At 40.2% G+C, this 18,835-nt stretch overlaps 1 protein-coding gene across 1 annotated transcript; it reads right to left on the bottom strand.

Moving 5' to 3' along the window:
• Nucleotides 1-8,749: 8,749 nt before the first annotated feature.
• Nucleotides 8,750-10,316, bottom strand: LOC121301533 (protein S100-P-like). The gene is made up of 2 exons (XM_041231058.1): nucleotides 10,051-10,316; nucleotides 8,750-8,984 (listed from the first exon to the last, which is right to left on the bottom strand). The coding sequence occupies exons 1-2, from the start codon at nucleotides 10,186-10,188 to the stop codon at nucleotides 8,844-8,846; spliced, it is 279 nt and encodes a 92-aa protein (XP_041086992.1). The 5' UTR covers nucleotides 10,189-10,316; the 3' UTR covers nucleotides 8,750-8,843.
• Nucleotides 10,317-18,835: the final 8,519 nt, after the last annotated feature.

Genomic DNA, 18,835 nt, shown 5'->3' with positions numbered 1-18,835 from the left:
GATCAAGACCCTGTCATGGCCAGCCCAATCTCCAACCCTGAACCCCATTGAAAACCTCAGAACACAAATCCGATTGTTATGTTTACACCCTGGCTGCCTAGTCTGTTACTTTCGAACCGCTAATTTGGCTTCATGGTGACAGTGTATGTTACAGTTCAGTAAAATAGGGTTACATTTTTTTTTTTTACTCGGATAGGCAGCTGTTAAAAGTAGTGTCAACAGAGGTCCCAAAAAAAAATAAAAATAATAATAAACAAATAAAAATGAGGACAGTAATCAATAGAGTTTTACTAATAATACAGAAGCATGGCAGGACCAGGAAGAGCAGAAGCAAGTACCTCTTTTTTTTCGGGATTGCAAGACTATTGGGCGCAGAAGCTTTTACTTATGTGCCAGCATTGCACCAAGTGCGAGCTATGTCATTGTTTAGCAACAACAAAGGCTGTAGGGTTGAGATAGAGGACTGGATCAAAGACATGCAGCACCTGTTAAGTGCTACACATGTTCTAGAGTCCCTACATTTTGCCACACTCGTATGTTATCTGAGCGGGGGAGCAAGGTAGCTTGTATTGAACCTCCCGCCAGCAGAGCAGACCGCTTCTCAAGCTTTTGAGGAATTCAGTGCTGAATACAGCGATTGCCATCTGTCTCTAGACATAATGACTGATGTCTATAAATGACACCAGCATCCCAAAGAGTCAGCTTCTACTTATGTCATATAGTTAGACGCCCTTGAGAAAAATATAAATGGGGGGCCATTGCAGGACAGGGACTATAAACTCACTCAACAGTTGATGCGTGGCATAACGGAGAACGATGTGTGTTACTGGCTTGCTCCAATGCAGCCTCGCTACCTCATTTTCAGACAGCTGCAAGGGGAACTGCACAAGCTGGCAAGGGAAAGAACTCACTGCAGCATGCAGCAGGCCACCCCAAGTGACATGCAAAGTAATGTTGTACCCCAACAGGAAACAGCAGCCACTGACTGGAAGGATGAGTGAGGCTGTTTTAGAGCCTCACTAAACTGGTCCAAGAGCTTGCCACTTCCCAGAAGCAACTGAAAAGGTAGGGCGACTCAAGGCCATGATTATGCAGCAAGCTACTACTAGCGACAGATTCACCACAGTCAATGGGCAAGGGAGTGATAGTAGAGCGGCAACCCAGAGTGCTCTGCCTCACAGTGAATCATTTGTGTGCCATCGATGTGGCCAAGTCAGCCACATAGCTCAGGGTTGCCGCAACACAGTGTAGCAGGGAATCATTGAAATGAATAGAGCCTGACTGAGGGTTGAGTGCAAGACAAGAAAAGGAAACCAGCCCTATAGTTTATTGTGTTCACAATATGCCACAGTTAGGGTGTTGTGGAGGAAAGAATTCTTCAAGCTTAGTTGGTCCAATGAATGAATAAAGATTGCATTAAAGTAAATAGCATCCCCAGTAGAACCCTAATTGATCCAGGATCCCAGATTACATCCATAACTAAGGAGTTTTGTCGCCAACTCCACACCCTCAGAAGCCAGAGCCTGGATGAAGTAACTATCTACATATAGAGCGCTGGAGGGCTGGAGATTCTACATGATGAAGCACTGAAAGACCAGTAGGCAAACCACAGTCTGGTGTGAAAAATGCCATGTGCGGCTGTGCATTGTAACTGATATCAAACCATGTAACTGGTTCAGAAACTTCCACTTACAGTACAATTGTAATATTATATTGATGCATTTTGCATTACAAATCGAAAGTGTTGATGATGTAAATAATAAAAATAGACTGATATCAAAAGTAAAATAGTGAAAAAAGCAGGATTTTGTCTTCGTATGGCTTTGTTTGTTTCAGAAATGTGTTATTTTAAAGCTAAATAGGCCATTTAGGTGGTCTACAAGCAAAAATAAATGCAATGTTTATTTTAAATTTGTTATTTAAAGATCTTTTTTAAAAAATATATGACATTTACAGAATTTGAGCTGGGATGTGTTTTAGGGCAATGTGCACAGGAGGATACAATTAATAACTTGTTAAAAAAAAAGTGATATGTTCATTTGTGATCTGTATGTACAATAAATACAATTTAAAAAAAAAATGTCCTTATGCATAATGCCTATGTGACCTTTTAAGAGTTAAAATTGCTGCCCTTTGATTTTCTGGAGTGTCATGATTGTATAACTGCAAACCCGACTCTTTATCCTGTGTAAGGCAGAGCAGAGACAAGAGGATACTAACTTGGCAAAGGTAAGTAAATTATTAACTTTTATTGCATTTAGTAATTGCTTCAGATGTAATACTGTGTTCTCACTGGTTTGGTGACGCTGCCTGTTTGACTTTTTAAAGTGCATTCACTGCGAATATATGTAAGTACATTTATTTTCTCTCTACTTAAAACATTTTAAATAGTTTACATGGGACATGTTGGGAGTGTTCCATCTATATCTTTGTTTAGCCTATCTGTACCAGAGAAAATGCAATGAAAAAGAAAGGACATCTATTTAGCTGGAAACATGGTATTCTACACAGCTGAGATTTTAGTTTTGGTTTGAAGGCAGCAGGAGCTTAGAATGATTTTTATTTTTTTGCTTTACAGATGCCCTTATGCAGGGCAACGAGGTAACAAGTTATTACAATGTAGCTGAGAGATTACAATGCAACTAAGAAAAAAAAAGTTTCTGAATGCTCTTTTTTGTCAAAAGAAACGTTTTTTGCAGTTATTGTGCACAGTGTGTTTGTTTCGGTAGGTTGTATGCAGTGTGCTTTGTATTTGTAGTGTATACGAGCAACTAGTTATAAACTGCAAAACATGTTCGCCTTGCTTCACTCGGCACCATACATTTACATTCTCAGTCTCGGCTATTTTTCTCTGCTCAAACCCCGGGAGACATTTGATGTATTCGGTTTTAATTGATATAAATCATATTTGTAATGTAAATTATTTCCTGTGACGTTAGGTACTTGCCCGTCCACCCAAATTTGGGGCCCACTAGAAAGTGATAAATCATACAAAATGCTAGCCAACAATATATTTAAAAAATGCACTAATCAAATCAAACTGTACAGTAATGAAATTTTTTTTAAAAAGTGACAAATAAATACATGAAATATAACAGGGGCATTATTGTGTGATCACGTTTTTTACATCTGGTAAGGATCCTGGCAGTGGCATTCTGGACTAGCTGCAGTTGGTTTATGGTGCGTGCCAGGAGAGCACCATATAGAAAGTTGCAGTAGTCGAGTCGAGAGGAGACAAATGCATGACACAATTTCTCTGCATCTGAAAGGTAGGGATGGACTTTGGAGATGTTTCGAAGATGGTAGAAGGAAGATTTGACCACGGAGGAGATGTGGGCATCAAGGGAGGGGTTGCTGTCAAGAGCACTGGCAGATACTATCTTGTATGCACGTCTTAATATCTTGCTGACTGCAGCACTGTATTTTCTACATGTCATAACAACTATGCAAAACTGGTGTGCTTTTAGACCTACCCACAGATATCAGGACTGCTCAGTCCCTAACCACCTTTTGGTGCCTCCTCAAGACACATCTGTTCAGACAGCACCTGTAGATCTCACAACTCTCAACTATACTGGACTTTTACATGGCACCCAATTGTACCAGCACTTGCATCATCTTGTACTTGTACTGAACTGCTCCATACTTTGCTCTATTCTACTACTGCTCTTAATTATAACTACTTCCTGTCTCTTGTATCCTTTATCTTGAATCTCAATATAGCTGCCCTGAACCTCAGAAACTGTCTTTCGCTGCCTTCCCCCCACAGTATGAAGCCTTGGTGTACTTCATGAGATAGTATACATATTTTTCTTTTCACGATGGCCCTTTTGGGGTTCTGTACAGTTCAATTATCATACTGAATAGTTTATTTAATATATTAAATATTAGAATATTATATTATAATAATATTATAACATAACCTTATGTATAAACGTACAGGTTTGCAGCTTTTTCATGTTTTTCTCATGTTTATGCAATGAGTTTAGAATGGTTTACCATAGTTTTACTTCCGCTGTATTACCATGATTACATGCTAGCCTTTACTACACTCTGCAGTGGTAAACCTTTATAAGAGTCTTGTCAAACTTGGTTGAGGGTTCTTTTGAGGTCCTGAACGTTTTTCAACCTCTGGAGTTAGATTCTGGTCAGAGATTTAATTTTGATAATTCAATTTAATATCAAAGGTGTCACTGCTGAGTACTGAGTGTTTCATGATCTCAGATCTGCATGATTAAATCAGTGAAATAAAAGATTTAGGTGGTTGTATTACTTATCAGTGTCCACCAGAGGGACTCCATATCTAGTGCAAGACTGCTAGCACTTTTCTTTTTTTAGTTTAGAATGCCAATATACAGACTCCAGTATCTGTTCTTATATTTCAAACAGGTTTCTGGTTTTGTGGCTATCTGTTTGGGTCAATTGGCAGCCTGCAAAAAAGACCACTTACCACTTTGACCATTTTGACCACTCAAAATTCCAACGCAGAAATATATACAGAACAATTTGACGCCATGTGACACCCAACAATAAAAAATATTAATAATGTTTAGGGTGAAGTTTTGTAACACCCCCTCCTGTAATCCTTGGGTCATGGGGTAGCTGATGTCACGATACTGTTGACTCTCATTTTGTTTTTACAGCTATGGCAGAGATATGAGGGTTTCTGAACCTGCTGAAAATGTTGACAACTGCTGGTGAGTTAGAGTTGTGAATGGAATACAGTACACTGATTTTTTAGTTACTGGGGGTCCATCTGCTATTTTAAACCCCAGCACTCTTGGCTGTATTTTTCATGAACCAGAAAACCAGTTGTGAACTACAGTGAAACCTCTCTATTAAAGTCAGTCAAATGACAAAATGGCGGAGCCTGTTTGAAACAAGTTCCCATCTCCATTAGGACTCTTTGAAACAGATGGAATCACTTTAGATGGAAAATACTCAATATGACCACATAAGCCTTTTAGATTTTGTCATGGGGGTATGTTAATTAGGTACCCACTTAATTTGCATAACATTCCTTATATTGTCAGAATTGGGGTTTTGTGCCTGTTCTCATCCTTCCTGGCCATTTTAGATCCCGCCACAAAAGCCTTCTCCAACGGTTGGAAAAGCTTTGATATTGAGGGACAATGTGACACAAAGTGCATTTGCTCCCTTGTCTGTGCACAGTATTGGTAAAAGCGCATGTGGTAGGGCTGAGGCCTGCCCTTGTAAAATATAGTTTTGTTTAATTATAAATATGGTTTGGTGAGATTTGGTTTGGATTTTTAAAAATAATTTGTATAATTGGAAAGTGTTGGATACGGCATGTTTGGGAGGTTAAACTCACCTCCTTGCCTAATTGAAAGGAATGGGCAGAAGGTTGCCAGGTGCCAATTAAAGAATTTGCAATCAGTTAACCCTGGTCACCTACCTTTGACAAGGGGCTGGAAAGCCAGCTTTGGTTCTTCTTTGTGCTGTGCTGTGCTGTGCTGTGTTGTTACCAGTAGAAAGCCTCACCACTGGTATCACAGATTTAGGTTAGGGGGTCAGTTTAGGGGATTTTACTCCCTCCAATACTTACTTAATGTATGGTAGGAACAAGCTTCCTGGTGTGGGACTTCCTTGTATAATGAGAGTAGTGAACTGCCCTGGCTTCGACACCTTTTGTTTTCTTAGTTGTTTTTGTACTGTGTTTGGTTTTGCCTTTATGTAAATATTAACACACAGCTGTACCTATATCCTTTCGCACTAGGGCTACCACTGCTGGTACCCTAGTGGCAGCAAACAACCACTTGTACTTAATAAAACCTGGACGCTTGTGCATGGTTTGCAGCATCAAACCCTCTGTGCCTATCTCGGTCTCTCAGTGGATACTCACACATAACAGAACACCACAGTTACAGCACCAAACTTTAAAAAACAAATCCTAGATAACACACATCGATGCATTAGGGGTGGATATTTGGACTGAGGATTATTTTGCCATACTGAAGATATTTTGCCATACTGATGTTGATTTTTTTTGCTACCATAATAATTTGTCATTTTTATGGAATTTAAAGTTTTAGAATGTAATATGACAAATTCAACTCTCATATGGATCCTCTGAATGATGTGCATGTGCTCCCAGTTTGAAAAATAGAAAAACAGTGCTGGTTGGAAAGCTATTTAAAATTCTGTAAAAGCATTGATTTTAAATGTAATCTTAAAATTTTTTATTACTGATATAAATAATATCTTTATTTTCATTTCATATTAAACATGTTTTTCAAAAGTGAATCTGATGACTGTGATCATAAACACGAGTCTAAAGCTGCTTTATCGGTCAGTGAGGAGACCCAGGGTTTGGAATAAATGACTGACTGCTTTTAAGAATTAATATATATTACAAAAGTATAAATAAGTGCAACAAATTTATTTAAAATAAGCAAAAAATACTGGTAAGTAATGTTATAAACGATTTATTTATGTATCAGCTTTGCTTGTTTTTTTCTCACAACTTACAACTCCAGAACCACTGTGTTGTGTGTGTGTGTGTGTGTGTGTGTGTGTGTGTGTGTGTGTGTGTGTGTGTGTGTGTGTGTGTGTTTATATCTGATGAGATCTAATGCAGTAGTTCCAGGGAAAAAAAGATATTCAGAATATAGTGTAAAATTACATTGTCCAGAACTGTCGGGAGACAGTCTTTAAAAATACATCTAAAAACAATTAAAATTGCACAGATATGGTTCTTAAATTCGTGATGAATAAAAAATAACTGAGTGTTTTGTGTAATTCGTAATTTTATTGGATGCAGAACTCCAGAAAAAAGATGTGGGGGGGGGGGGACGGGGGGGGGGGGGGGCGTGCTGTTTACTATACAGGGCATCGTGAGGATTGAAGACAGGGGGAGGGCGTGATATACTATACAGGGCATCGTGGTGATTGAAGACAGGGGAAGATGTGATTTATTATACAGGTGTGACAAAGTGCCCGCCCCTGTGTATATTATCTGTTATATGTTGCATGTGGTGTATTAAATGTTGATGTATAGTCATTGATACACGGGATATAAACAGGTCTGTGTAACACGAGTGTTTTAAAATGTATATTTGTATTTAGGCACGAGGATTGCACAGCACTTCACGTGCAAGTAAAAAGTAATAATATGTGTGCACGGGGAATTAGAGTGCCGTGTCCCGTTGTTTCTGTTTGTTCAACTGTTTTATTTACAATAAACCGGCGCAAGCAAGCACCATCATCATTTCAATTCATCTGTTCTGTCTTTGTGTATTTCATTCCTTCCTGGTTCTGACATCACCCACTTCGGCCGTCTTTGTGACAACAGGGTATCGTGGTGATTGAAGACGGGGGGAGGAGGATGTGATCTACTATACAGGGCATTGGGGTGATTGAAGACGGGGGGAGGAGGATGTGATCTACTATACAGGGCATTGGGGTGACTGAAGACGGGGGGAGGAGGATGTGATCTACTATACAGGGCATTGGGGTGACTGAAGACGGGGGGAGGAGGATGTGCATTGGGGTGACTGAAGACGGGGGGAGGAGGATGTGATCTACTATACAGGGCATTGGGGTGACTGAAGACGGGGGGAGGAGGATGTGATCTACTATACAGGGTATCGTGGTGATTGAAGACGGGGGGAGGAATGTGATCTACTATACAGGGGTGGTGATTGAAGACGGGGGGAGGAGGATGTGATCTACTATACAGGGTATCGTGGTGATTGAAGACGGGGGAGGAGGATGTGATCTACTATACAGGGTATCGTGGTGATTGAAGACGGGGGGAGGAGGATGTGATCTACTATACAGGGCATTGGGGTGACTGAAGTTCAGCTTTGGAGAGGACCTCATAATCAAAAGGAATAGAAAAAAAAGCATGCTTGACAAAAACGGCCAAAAAATAACCAAACCACCAAAGACAAAATTTACCCACTAGATGCTTTCAAAACAAGCCAAATTTGGCTGGAAAATCACCAATCTGGCAGCACTGATCAAGGGGGAGTAGCCTAAAAGTCACTTGCGAGACGCATGCATTACCTATTAGATGTTACCTGAACTTCAATGTACGAATAAAATATGAATTTGTATAATTTGTTTTAGAAAAACCAATATTGTAATTGGCGTTCCGGTACTTTAAGATGTAGGACTACATCATTGTATGTAAGGGTGTTGGTACTGGCAGCATATTTTACTTCAGCCTTGCATAAACAACGTAACACAATGTTTGATGCTATGCAGCCATCCTTTTTAGATGTTTTATTTGGAAATGATCCCACATGTGTGGCTTTGCTCTGAAGGATTCTTTTGTGTTAGCACTGATCACATTACGAGTTCTCGCAGGATAATAGCCGACATTTTCCATTAGACGTTTCCCTGAATGTGTTTAAGCAAAAAATATTGATATTGTTGTTCAAATACCGGTTGTGGTATTGCCCGATAAATATTGCAATACCGGTATATCGGTATTATCACTCACCCCTACAATGCATTTCATGCACCCCTCTTCATCATCCTCATAATTATTACTTTGTAAACTGCTGCACATTACACTCTATACAGTAAGTATTTCTAGAATTGCTTTTTATCTTCTGTTTGTCTGACTGACACATTGAATTGAAAGGTCAGTTATTGCTCTTGATTGTTGAAATCTGGTACCTTAACCACCGTGTAAAGAAAAAAAAAGAAAGAGAAACAGTGCTTTCAATTTAAAATGTATATTGCTGTCTGTATTAGTTGTAAAGAGTTGGACAAACTGCCATTTTTGAAACTTATTTTAATGACCAATACAAACAGTGCTTATAGAAAGAGAACAGTATTGATGAAAATTCTAATTTGATTACATCAGGTTACAGTTATTTTTTATTACTGTAGTCATGGCAGGCACAGGTTAAAGCAGCAATTAGGGTGATAAACTCCTCGAAGTCCACTTCAGAATCTCCATTCTGATCCAAGTTCTTCATCAGACTATCGACCTCGTCCTGGTTCTTAGCGTTCTGCAATGGGAGGGAGAATTTGAGCAGTTAATACAAGTAATACACACCTTTAAACAAGTGCAAAAGAAAATAATTGTTATGAAATTAAGAAAAAATAATAAAAAGTTATTTGTGTGATTCTGGCTATTTTCTAACTATAAAGTTTCATGTTGAGATTCAGTATATTATTAGAGCCTTCTTATGAACCCCCTTCCTTATGAATTCACTCTCTATTGTTCATTAATTCATCCCCTCTGGCTCGCCCACCAGGGGATGTTGAGAAGTGTTCATTCATGCGCAAATTCATGCCTTATACATGTGATCAACATTATCTGTAATAAAGGAACATGGAATGAACACCACACATTAAATCCATATGAATTAACAGAGCCGAATTCAAAATTCAGAGGAAATGCATCAGATATTCAGGTGTTATTCCTTTGATATCCATTCTGATATTCCTGTGGTGTACATCAATAATCTGTTATGCACTGCACTAGACACCAGCTACAGAAGTCATCTTTGTCATCAAGCAAGGGTAAATGTGAGACAGTAAACCTCAAAGTAGCACAGCCCCGATGAATATACTGCCGTTTAATAAGTGCTAAAGTGTCTAGCACCCTCTGGTAACACAAACCAGAGGTTAAGCTACTTTAAAAATAACGCTGGTTACAGATATCTTAGACTCCCAATCTTCTTGAACTACTGACCAATTTTTGAAGTATTGATTTTGAATCTACTGATCCTTTTCATCTAGAACTAGAATATGATTTTGAAGTAAATATTTTATATTATATAATATATATAATTATTATTATATATATATATATATATATCATATATAAGTAAAATTGACTGTTTATTTAGGTTGAATTTGCATAATGTTTGATCTACTTATTATTGGTACCATTCCTTGTCTTAATTGTTATTAACCTGGTATTTTTAAAGTTTATTTTGGAAGTATCATCCATTCAGCTAGGTATGAAGAATAGTTTTAAAGTACCTGTAGTTGCTACACGTCTACATAAAACTGAATGAGGAAAGAATGGTAATTAAATAAACAGACAAAAAAAATGCTTTATCTTACCTCAAGAAAACCTGGAAACTCAGTTTCCATAAGTGTCTTGAGCTCTGCTTTGTTAAGAGACCCTTTGTTGCCTCCTGCAGCTGCGTACTTGTCAAAGGTTTTCATGATGATTGCCATTGCAGTTTCCAGCTGAGACATTTTTGCAGTTTTTATTCTGTAATGCCGACCTGATATTCAAATAATGCAGCAAACTGACTGTTAATGGAGATGGTGCAGAGAAATGAGTGGACATTTATAGACCTACCAGCAGCTAAAACAAATACCTTGGTCTCTGGTTTCAGCATTTACTTTGTCAATATTATGTGCTATTGTCCTGACAACTGGCTTTTGTGAATAAAAGGGCATGCTTGCTCTGTGTCATTAAGGAGTGGTCTCACCATATGTATTTTCAGTTGGTCCATCTTACTATTTATTTTTGATTACTGCATGTTATAATGGAAGGGTTGTTTGTGAGAAGCGGGAAAACTGTGGTAAATGTGATGTGATGGGGTTCAAATACAGCCCATTACAGTTGATGCCACCTACTTAACTGAAACATGATTCAATTGTCAATTGGACAAATTAATTACTCATTTTCATAGATTAAATAAAAACCGGATAGGCTATTTTCGAAATACCCAGCTGATTTTTCAATAGAGAACTAACAAATGTGTACAGAAACTGCAGCTAAATAGTTCTTAAACTTAGTGTTAACTATGAAGTAGAGGCACTTGTTCCCTGACTCTCGGGTTAGTTAAACAAAGTATTAAAAGTGTTAATGGACTGAATCATATTAGCTCCACCTTGTGTATGCATATCAGTTGTTTAACCAGGGGGTGTAGTGTGGTGAATGGGTGTGTATCCTACCATTACTTTCTTTTGTATCCATGCATTTGTAACAGGGGAAGGGCAGTATAGCTTTGTTAGTGTGCCCACGCCAGCTCAACGAAAAGCACTACAATTTAAAGAGTTACATTTTTATATAGAGATCACCAACACAGATTCTTTTCTTTTGTTCACTAGAACCAAGAGCACTGCAAAGCATCAATAATAGGGTAACCATTTTTAAGCAATCAGAATATGTATTTTTAAACAACAGAACAACCAATTCACAGTAATCTTTAAACTCTTTGACAATGTGTGTTTTCAGGCATGGTGCACAGAGCCCCCTGGTTCAGTACAGCACTAGTTGCTTACATGAGCACCACCTGTCCCCCCAACCTAAAACAAACAGGTGCCTACTCAGCTGTGCTTTTAGCCTGAAGATATTTCTGCCAAAGTGGGGTTGCTCTATTTGTTTACAGGGGGCAAGATATCTTCTCCCACTACAGGCTGTGAGCTTTGGAACACACAGTATAATGTCAGGAAAGGTTCAAAAGATTAATCCCATTGCACTAAACATAAAACAAATAGTCTTTGGTAACAGCTGTTCTATACAATAGAAATTAAAATAATTAAAATGTATTTAACAATTGAATTAAAAGGATAGACAGCTGTACAATAGATAGTTTAAAAGAAAATTAAAAGCTACACAATGCAGTTTAAACAAACAAAAAGCTGATAACCAGTTGTCTTAAAGTAAACTGCTAATTCCTTTACTATAAAAAAAAAAAACATTAAAATCAACACATTGGGCCCTATTCATAAAAGTACTTGCCGACTTCCGTAATAAAACTAATTTTGTTTAAAACTAACAAAAGTCATCCATATTGCTATCCATAAAAAAGCACTTTATGAATGGGTATACAGTTGTTCAAGAAAGAAAATCCGCCTGGATGGCCAGCGACGCCAGGTGAAGCAAAGCAGGCAGCGACCCCAGGTGAAGCAAAGCAGGCAGAGACCCCAGGTAAAGCAAACCCCTCAGCGACCCCACGTGAAACAGAGCCCTCAGCTACCCCAGGCAAAGCAGAGCCCTCAGCGATCCCAGGCAAAGCAGGACCTTCAGAAACCCTAGGAGATATGAAAGAGACATATGCAGCCCTAGGCAATGAGGAGCAACAGGTAGCCCCAGGTGATGCGGAGCAGCAGGCATCCCCAGGTGATCCAGACGGGACATCTCTGAGCGGAGCGGGCATGGCATCTTTGAGCAGTGCAAGGCAGGTATCCTTGGAGTGTGCAAAGCAGGCATCCTTGTTGGGCGGTGCAAGGCAGACAACCCCAGATGGTGCAAGGCAGGCATCCCCGGGCGATGCACAACAGGGCAGCAGCGGTCCCTCAGGAGGTGACGGCAGCAATGGACCCTTGGGAGGCGACGGCGGCAGGGGACCCCCGGGAGGCGACTGCAGGAGGGGACCCAGGACTAGCTGTGGTGCTGGGGTTGGCACTCTTCGTAGTTGCTGCGACCCAGCAGTTTTCCCCCGTGCTCCCCTCAGCAACCTATGCTGGTCCCTCCAATAATGAAGGGAGAGGCAGCTCCTGCTGCTCTCCCTCTGGTGGGGGTGGAGACAGAGGCAGCTCCTGCTGCTCTGCTCCTGGTGGTGGTGGAGGCAGAGGCAGCTCCTGCTCCTTTTCTCCAGGTGGTGATGGCGGCAGGGGCTCCTCCCCTTCCGGTGGCAAAGGCGGAAAGGGCTCCTTCCCTTCTGGCGGCAAAGGCGGCAGGGGCTCCTCCGCTTCTGGCGGCGAATGTGGAACCACAGCAAGCATGCTCCCTCTGCTGGTGGATGTGGGCGTGGCAAGCAGTCCTCTCACAATGATGGAGATGGAACCAGCAGGTATTCTCCCTCTGCTGGTGGAGGGGGGAGTGACAAGAAGTCCTCCCACGGCGGTGGAGGCGGAACCAGCAGGTATTGTCCCTCTGCTGGTGGGTACCTGGGCTGTGGATGTTTGGCATTTCCCCTCTTGGGTTGTGGATGCACTGATTCCCCCCTCTTGGGTTGTGGACACAGGCACAGGATTTCGGGCTCCTCCCACTCAGGCACAGTATGTTCGGGCTCCTCCCTCTTGGACTGTGAATGCACCAATTTCTCCCACTCCAGGTCCATGTCTTGGAAGACCTCCAGGCAGTGGTGCTCCTCATGCCTGTACCGCATGCAGTTGGTTCACCACTCCTCTTGCTCCCGTACCTTCCTTCCTCTCTGCCTCCTTCTGGTTCATTTCTTCATCCTGCCATACAGGGAAGGTGCCAGGGGATACGTGCCAGGGCTTCCCACAGCTAAAGTACCACTCCTCCCCTTACAGGCAGGTGAGGCAGACTTGCTGCGGCAGCGGCTGCTGTCTCCTTCCCATCCTCAAGTAAAAAAACAAACACAACAAAAACAAAACTGCAGTATCCTTTTCAGCCTGAGTGAAGAAGGCACTGCGATCCCATGCAGGACACCACATGTGACAGGATGGATGGGTGGTGACGTCAGGTCAGAATGCAGGAACCAAACACACAGGCAAATACTGCAGTGAAAAAGCACTGCAGCGCTGTTTATTTTCAATAACAAAAATAAATAAAATATTTAAACACAAACAGTGCTCACAGAGCAAAACAAATATTCAAACCAAAAACAAATCACGAACACAAAACAAAACCCATATAGGTCAGGCTGGGCAATCGCCTTCACTAATCCTATCTTTATATTTTTAGTTTTGTTTTAAATCTCCTCTCTCGCTCTCCCATTCCTCCTCCGAACACCCACCCAGAGCAAGGAGAACTGCGGTCTTTTATATTAGTGACTGAAGGATTAACTAGCTATCAATTATCTGATAATCCCTCGGTCACATTCTACACAGGTTTTTTAATGATCATGGGGCTTCCCATCCACGCTGCAACACAAATACAAAACAACCATACGGCTAAAAAAATAGTCTGCCGAGGCTGTCGTTAGTTTAGACTTGACTGAAGAAAGAGTTCAGTAAGCGTTCAATAACTCCTAGTTATCGACAGTATATATATATATATATATATATATATATATATATATATATACTGAACAAAAATATAAACATGTAAAGTGTTGGTCTCATGTTTCATGAGCTGAAAGTGAGCATTTCTCATTTGCCAAGATAATCCATCCACCTGACAGGTGTGGCATATCAAGAAGCTGATTAAACAGCATGATTATTACATAGGTACACCTTGTGCTGGGGACAGTAAAAGGCCACTTTAAAATGTGTAGTTTTGTCACACAACACAATGCCATAGATGTCTCATGTTTTGAGGGAGCGTGCAATTGGCATGCTGACTGCAGAAATGTCCACCAGAGCTGTTGCCAGAGAATTGAATGTTCATTTCACTACTATAAGCCGCCTCCAACGTCGTTTTAGAGAACTTGGCAGTACGTCCAACCGGCATCACAACCGCAGACCATGTGTAACCACGCCAGCCCAGGACCTCCACATTCTTCACCTGCGAGATCATCTGAGACCAGCCACTCAGACAGCTGATGAAACTGTGGGTTTGCACAACCAAAGAATTTCTGCACAAACTGTCAGAAACCTTCTCAGGGAAGCTCATCTGTGTGCTCGTCGTCCTCACCAGGGTCTTGACCTGACTGCAATTCGGCGTCATAACCGACTTCAGTGGGCAAATGCTCACCTTCGATGGCCACTGGCACGCTGGAGAAGTGTGCTCTTCAAGGATAAATCCCAGTTTCAACATTGATATTATAATAAAATAATGGTAGCACATTAACCATGTAATTACTGTGTAATTCTATGGTAATAATCCAGTTTTACTGGGTAAATAGCAATTGTTTTCCATTCTTTCATTGTAACTACTGTTGGAATAAGTATAGTTAAATGGAAATGGTTTTGCTTCCTGCCTTAATTACAATTTTAACAATTTGCTGTTGTCTGTCATCTTAAAGCGGTATTGTCATTAATGCAGTTACTGATTGCAATGAGAAACAGGCAGCAAATATATCAATAGATATTCAGTTACAGTATCCCAGTCTATTCCAACAGTAGTTACAATGAAAGAACGGAAAACAGTTGGTATTTACCCAGTAAAATTGGATTATTACTGGATTATTACCATAAAATTACACAATTATTACATGGTTATTTGTGCACTGTAATCTAAAGTGCTACCAAAATAATATACACAGTATACACAGTACACAATATACAAATGACTTTCCATGTGCTGTTCATGTAGGTCTTTTATATGGCTAATACAATTAAATAAAGTGATTTTGTAGCTAGTGATAATTTCATTATATGTACTGAATATATCTATATCAATGAAAGCCGCACTCTACAAACAGTGTAATAATTTCACAGTTATTTTCTCTAAAATGTCACACTGTTTCCGTTTCCTGCTGCTGACCTATAAGTGGTTCACATTTAGACAAGACCAAAATTTCCACAATTTGCACCATGGTCTTTGTTATTTGTGTATTTAATTGTCATGGCTACTGCCTCTGTTTTAGCTATGAACACCAATAGAACTGAAAACAAGCTACATCACTGAAGGAGGGCACTGATGAGAAAGGTGCATGGTAATACAGCACTTAAACTATGTAAATACCCGTCCCGTGCCCACCTCCAAGTAAATAAATATACATTGTAAATCGTACGGCACTTGCGGTCATTCGTTTGCCCCTTCCAACGCAGACCCAGACACACAGATTGAAGTTTTTAAAGCGCTAACGTGCACTTTTTATTAAACACAAAATAAAATATGCAGACACAAAACAAACACCTAGCTCTTACTAGAGCACTAACTGAACAACAGGAACCTAAACTATAAACAGGACAACTAAGCTGTTTAACTGTGAACAAAAAAAACAGAACACACAAAAAGACTTTCATACAACACTCTTTTTTTTTTTTTTTTCTTACGGTTGAAGGCACCATCAACCAGGTCCTCCACACAGCAGCAGCCCTGAGCACACTGGCTGCTTCCTTTAAATACCCTGCGCCTGGCTCTAATTTACAATGATAGCCAGATGCAGGGGATAATTAACAATAAAACAATTAAACCATTAAACACACAAATGTGCATTCGCACATGTTTTTGCAGGGAGGATATTAACCCCCTCCCTGTTGTGTTACTAAAATCTAAAAACACGTGCGTTGATCAGAAAACCAGTCAGTATCTGGTGTGACACCAGATTTGCCTCATGCAGCAAGACACATCTCCTTCGCATAGAGTTGATCAGGCTGTTGATTGTGGCCTGTGGAATGTTGTCCCACTCCTCTTTAATGGATGTGCGAAGTTGCTGGATATTGGCGGAAACTGGAACACGCTGTCGTACACGTCGATCCAGAGCATCCCAAACATGTTCAATGGGTGAGTATGTCTGGTCCAATGTCTGGTGAGTATGCAGGCCATGGAAGAACTGGGACATTTTCAGCTTCCAGGAATTGTGTACAGATCCTTGCGACATGGGGCCGTGCATTATCATGCTGAAACATGAGGTGATGGCGGCGGATGAATGGCACGACAGTGGGCCTCAGGATCTCATCACGGTATCTCTGTGCATTCAAATTGCCATCGATAAAATGCAACTGTGTTCATTGTCCGTAGCTTATGCCTGCCAATACCATAACCCCACCGCCACCATGGGGCACTCTGTTCACAACGTTGACATCAGCAAACCGCTCGCCCACACGGCGCCATACGCGCTGTCTGCCATCTGCCTGGTATAGTTGAAACTGGGATTTATCCGTGAAGAGCACACTTCTCCAGCGTGCCAGTGGCCATCGAAGGTGAGCATTTGCCCACTGAAGTCGGTTATGACGCCGAATTGCAGTCAGGTCAAGACCCTGGTGAGGACGACGAGCACGCAGATGAACTTCCCTGAGACGGTTTCTGACAGTTTGTGCAGAAATTCTTTGGTTGTGCAAACCCACAGTTTCATCAGTTATCCGGATGACTGGTCTCAGATGATCCCGCAGGTGAAGAAGCCCAATGTGGAGGTCCAGGGCTGGCGTGGTTACACGTGGTCTGCGGTTGTGAGGCCGGTTGGACGTACTGCCAAATTCTCTAAAACGACGTTGGAGGCGGCTTATGGTAGTGAAATGAACATTCAATTCTCTGGCAACAGCTCTGGTGGACATTTCTGCAGTCAGCATGCCAATTGCACGCTCCCTCAAAACATGAGACATCTATGGCATTGTGTTGTGTGACAAAACTGCACATTTTAAAGTGGCCTTTTACTGTCCCCAGCACAAGGTGTACCTATGTAATAATCATGCTGTTTAATCAGCTTCTTGATATGCCACACCTGTCAGGTGGATGGATTATCTTGGCAAATGAGAAATGCTCACTTTCAGCTCATGAAACATGAGACCAACACTTTACATGTTTATATTTTTGTTCAGTATATATATATATATATATATATATATATATATATATATATATATATATATATATATATATATATAATCATATATATACATATTCAAATACATTTTATTACAAGTTTTTTTTTTTTTTTTTTACAAATTGTAATGTTGCTCTCATGTGCCACTCCCATACCAAGTGCATTAAAACCTTTGTAATAATAATTGTGTAGGTTTGTGACCTTTAAATGCCACAGACCAGCAGAAGGAAAGGTATGACACACTGCCTATTACACTGTATTTAGGAACCTGGCAGCCACAATAGTGTTTATTATGAAGGTACACATACTTTCCTGTCAGAGCTATTTTTAATTTTTAGAAGTTAAAAATTAAAAGCCCATCTGTTTATACAATTTACAAGAGGCTTCTATGTTCATCACACATCATATTTACGTAGGAGATAAAGACAGCATCATTTTTGTATGGCTTTATTTTCAAATACATTTTATTACAAGTTTAACTTGTTTCTTGCTGCTTACTGTGATATTTGATTTAATGCATTTTATTTATTAAGGATTCTTGAAATCCTAATATTTGGTTTTCAGTGTCCATACATATCATTCACAGGCGTTGAAATCAAATAGAAAGAACCATTAATCTGTTTTAATTAGATACAAGTTATCTTTTGGCTGTTTTGTCTTTGCAAATGGGAAGTGTTGACAATCCGACCATGGCCCTCATCTGTCATCCCTGTATTTACTGCTCTTCACAGCAGAATAGTCACATGATTCATATACCTCAATCTCAGCCTAAAAAAAAAAAAAAATAGGCAGTAATCAATCAGCTGTTAAGCATAACACAAGCATGATACACTTAAATCTGATTCAAATTCTCTGTTTATACTTTAACCAAAATGTAGTGAAGCTGTTTGTATTTTAGCAGCAGGAAGCCTACCTCATTTGTATAGAAAAGTGAGGTCTAGTTCTGTAGGATAGATGTTCAGAATTGAATTTACAGAGGTGTGTGACTCACCCATCGTGTGGATCCCCGGGAGGAGGAGGAATTCGACTCTACGTCCTGAGGCGCCTGTGGCTCCTTCATTGCTTCCATCTCTAAAACGCTTTCATAAACTACTGCAGCATCCCCTTCATCTCGGGCTTAAATTAAAAGACATTACACTTTTATTATGAGCAAGTATATTGAAATGCATTGTATTGTGTGTTTAAACTGACCTGTGATCTACTGTGTTTGCAATCAATCCCAGTGCTTCTGTGTTCTGGTATTTAATTCTAAACAGGCTGTTCAGTACCAGCACTTGTGATTAGATAGACAAGCTTAGTGAAGAAAAGGCAGATGTATAGAAAGAATAGAACATTTCAACATTGGCCCAACAGAACCCAGAACAAATCTGAATAATTGCAAACACAATAAAGTAGTATACAGCATGTCAAACATTATTCAAATTATATTTGACGTTTCTTGCACTTAAAAAAAAACCCTTGCAATTTCTGATCAAATTTTAGCTATGTACTGTAAATGCCCTTAAGTTTGAACTATGCAAGTACACATATTTTAGCAATACTAGAAA

Source organism: Polyodon spathula, chromosome 1 (assembly GCF_017654505.1).
Source record: "Polyodon spathula isolate WHYD16114869_AA chromosome 1, ASM1765450v1, whole genome shotgun sequence".
In the NCBI taxonomy this organism is placed as follows: Eukaryota; Metazoa; Chordata; class Actinopteri; order Acipenseriformes; family Polyodontidae; genus Polyodon; species Polyodon spathula.
This window is presented reverse-complemented; position numbering and strand designations above follow the sequence as displayed.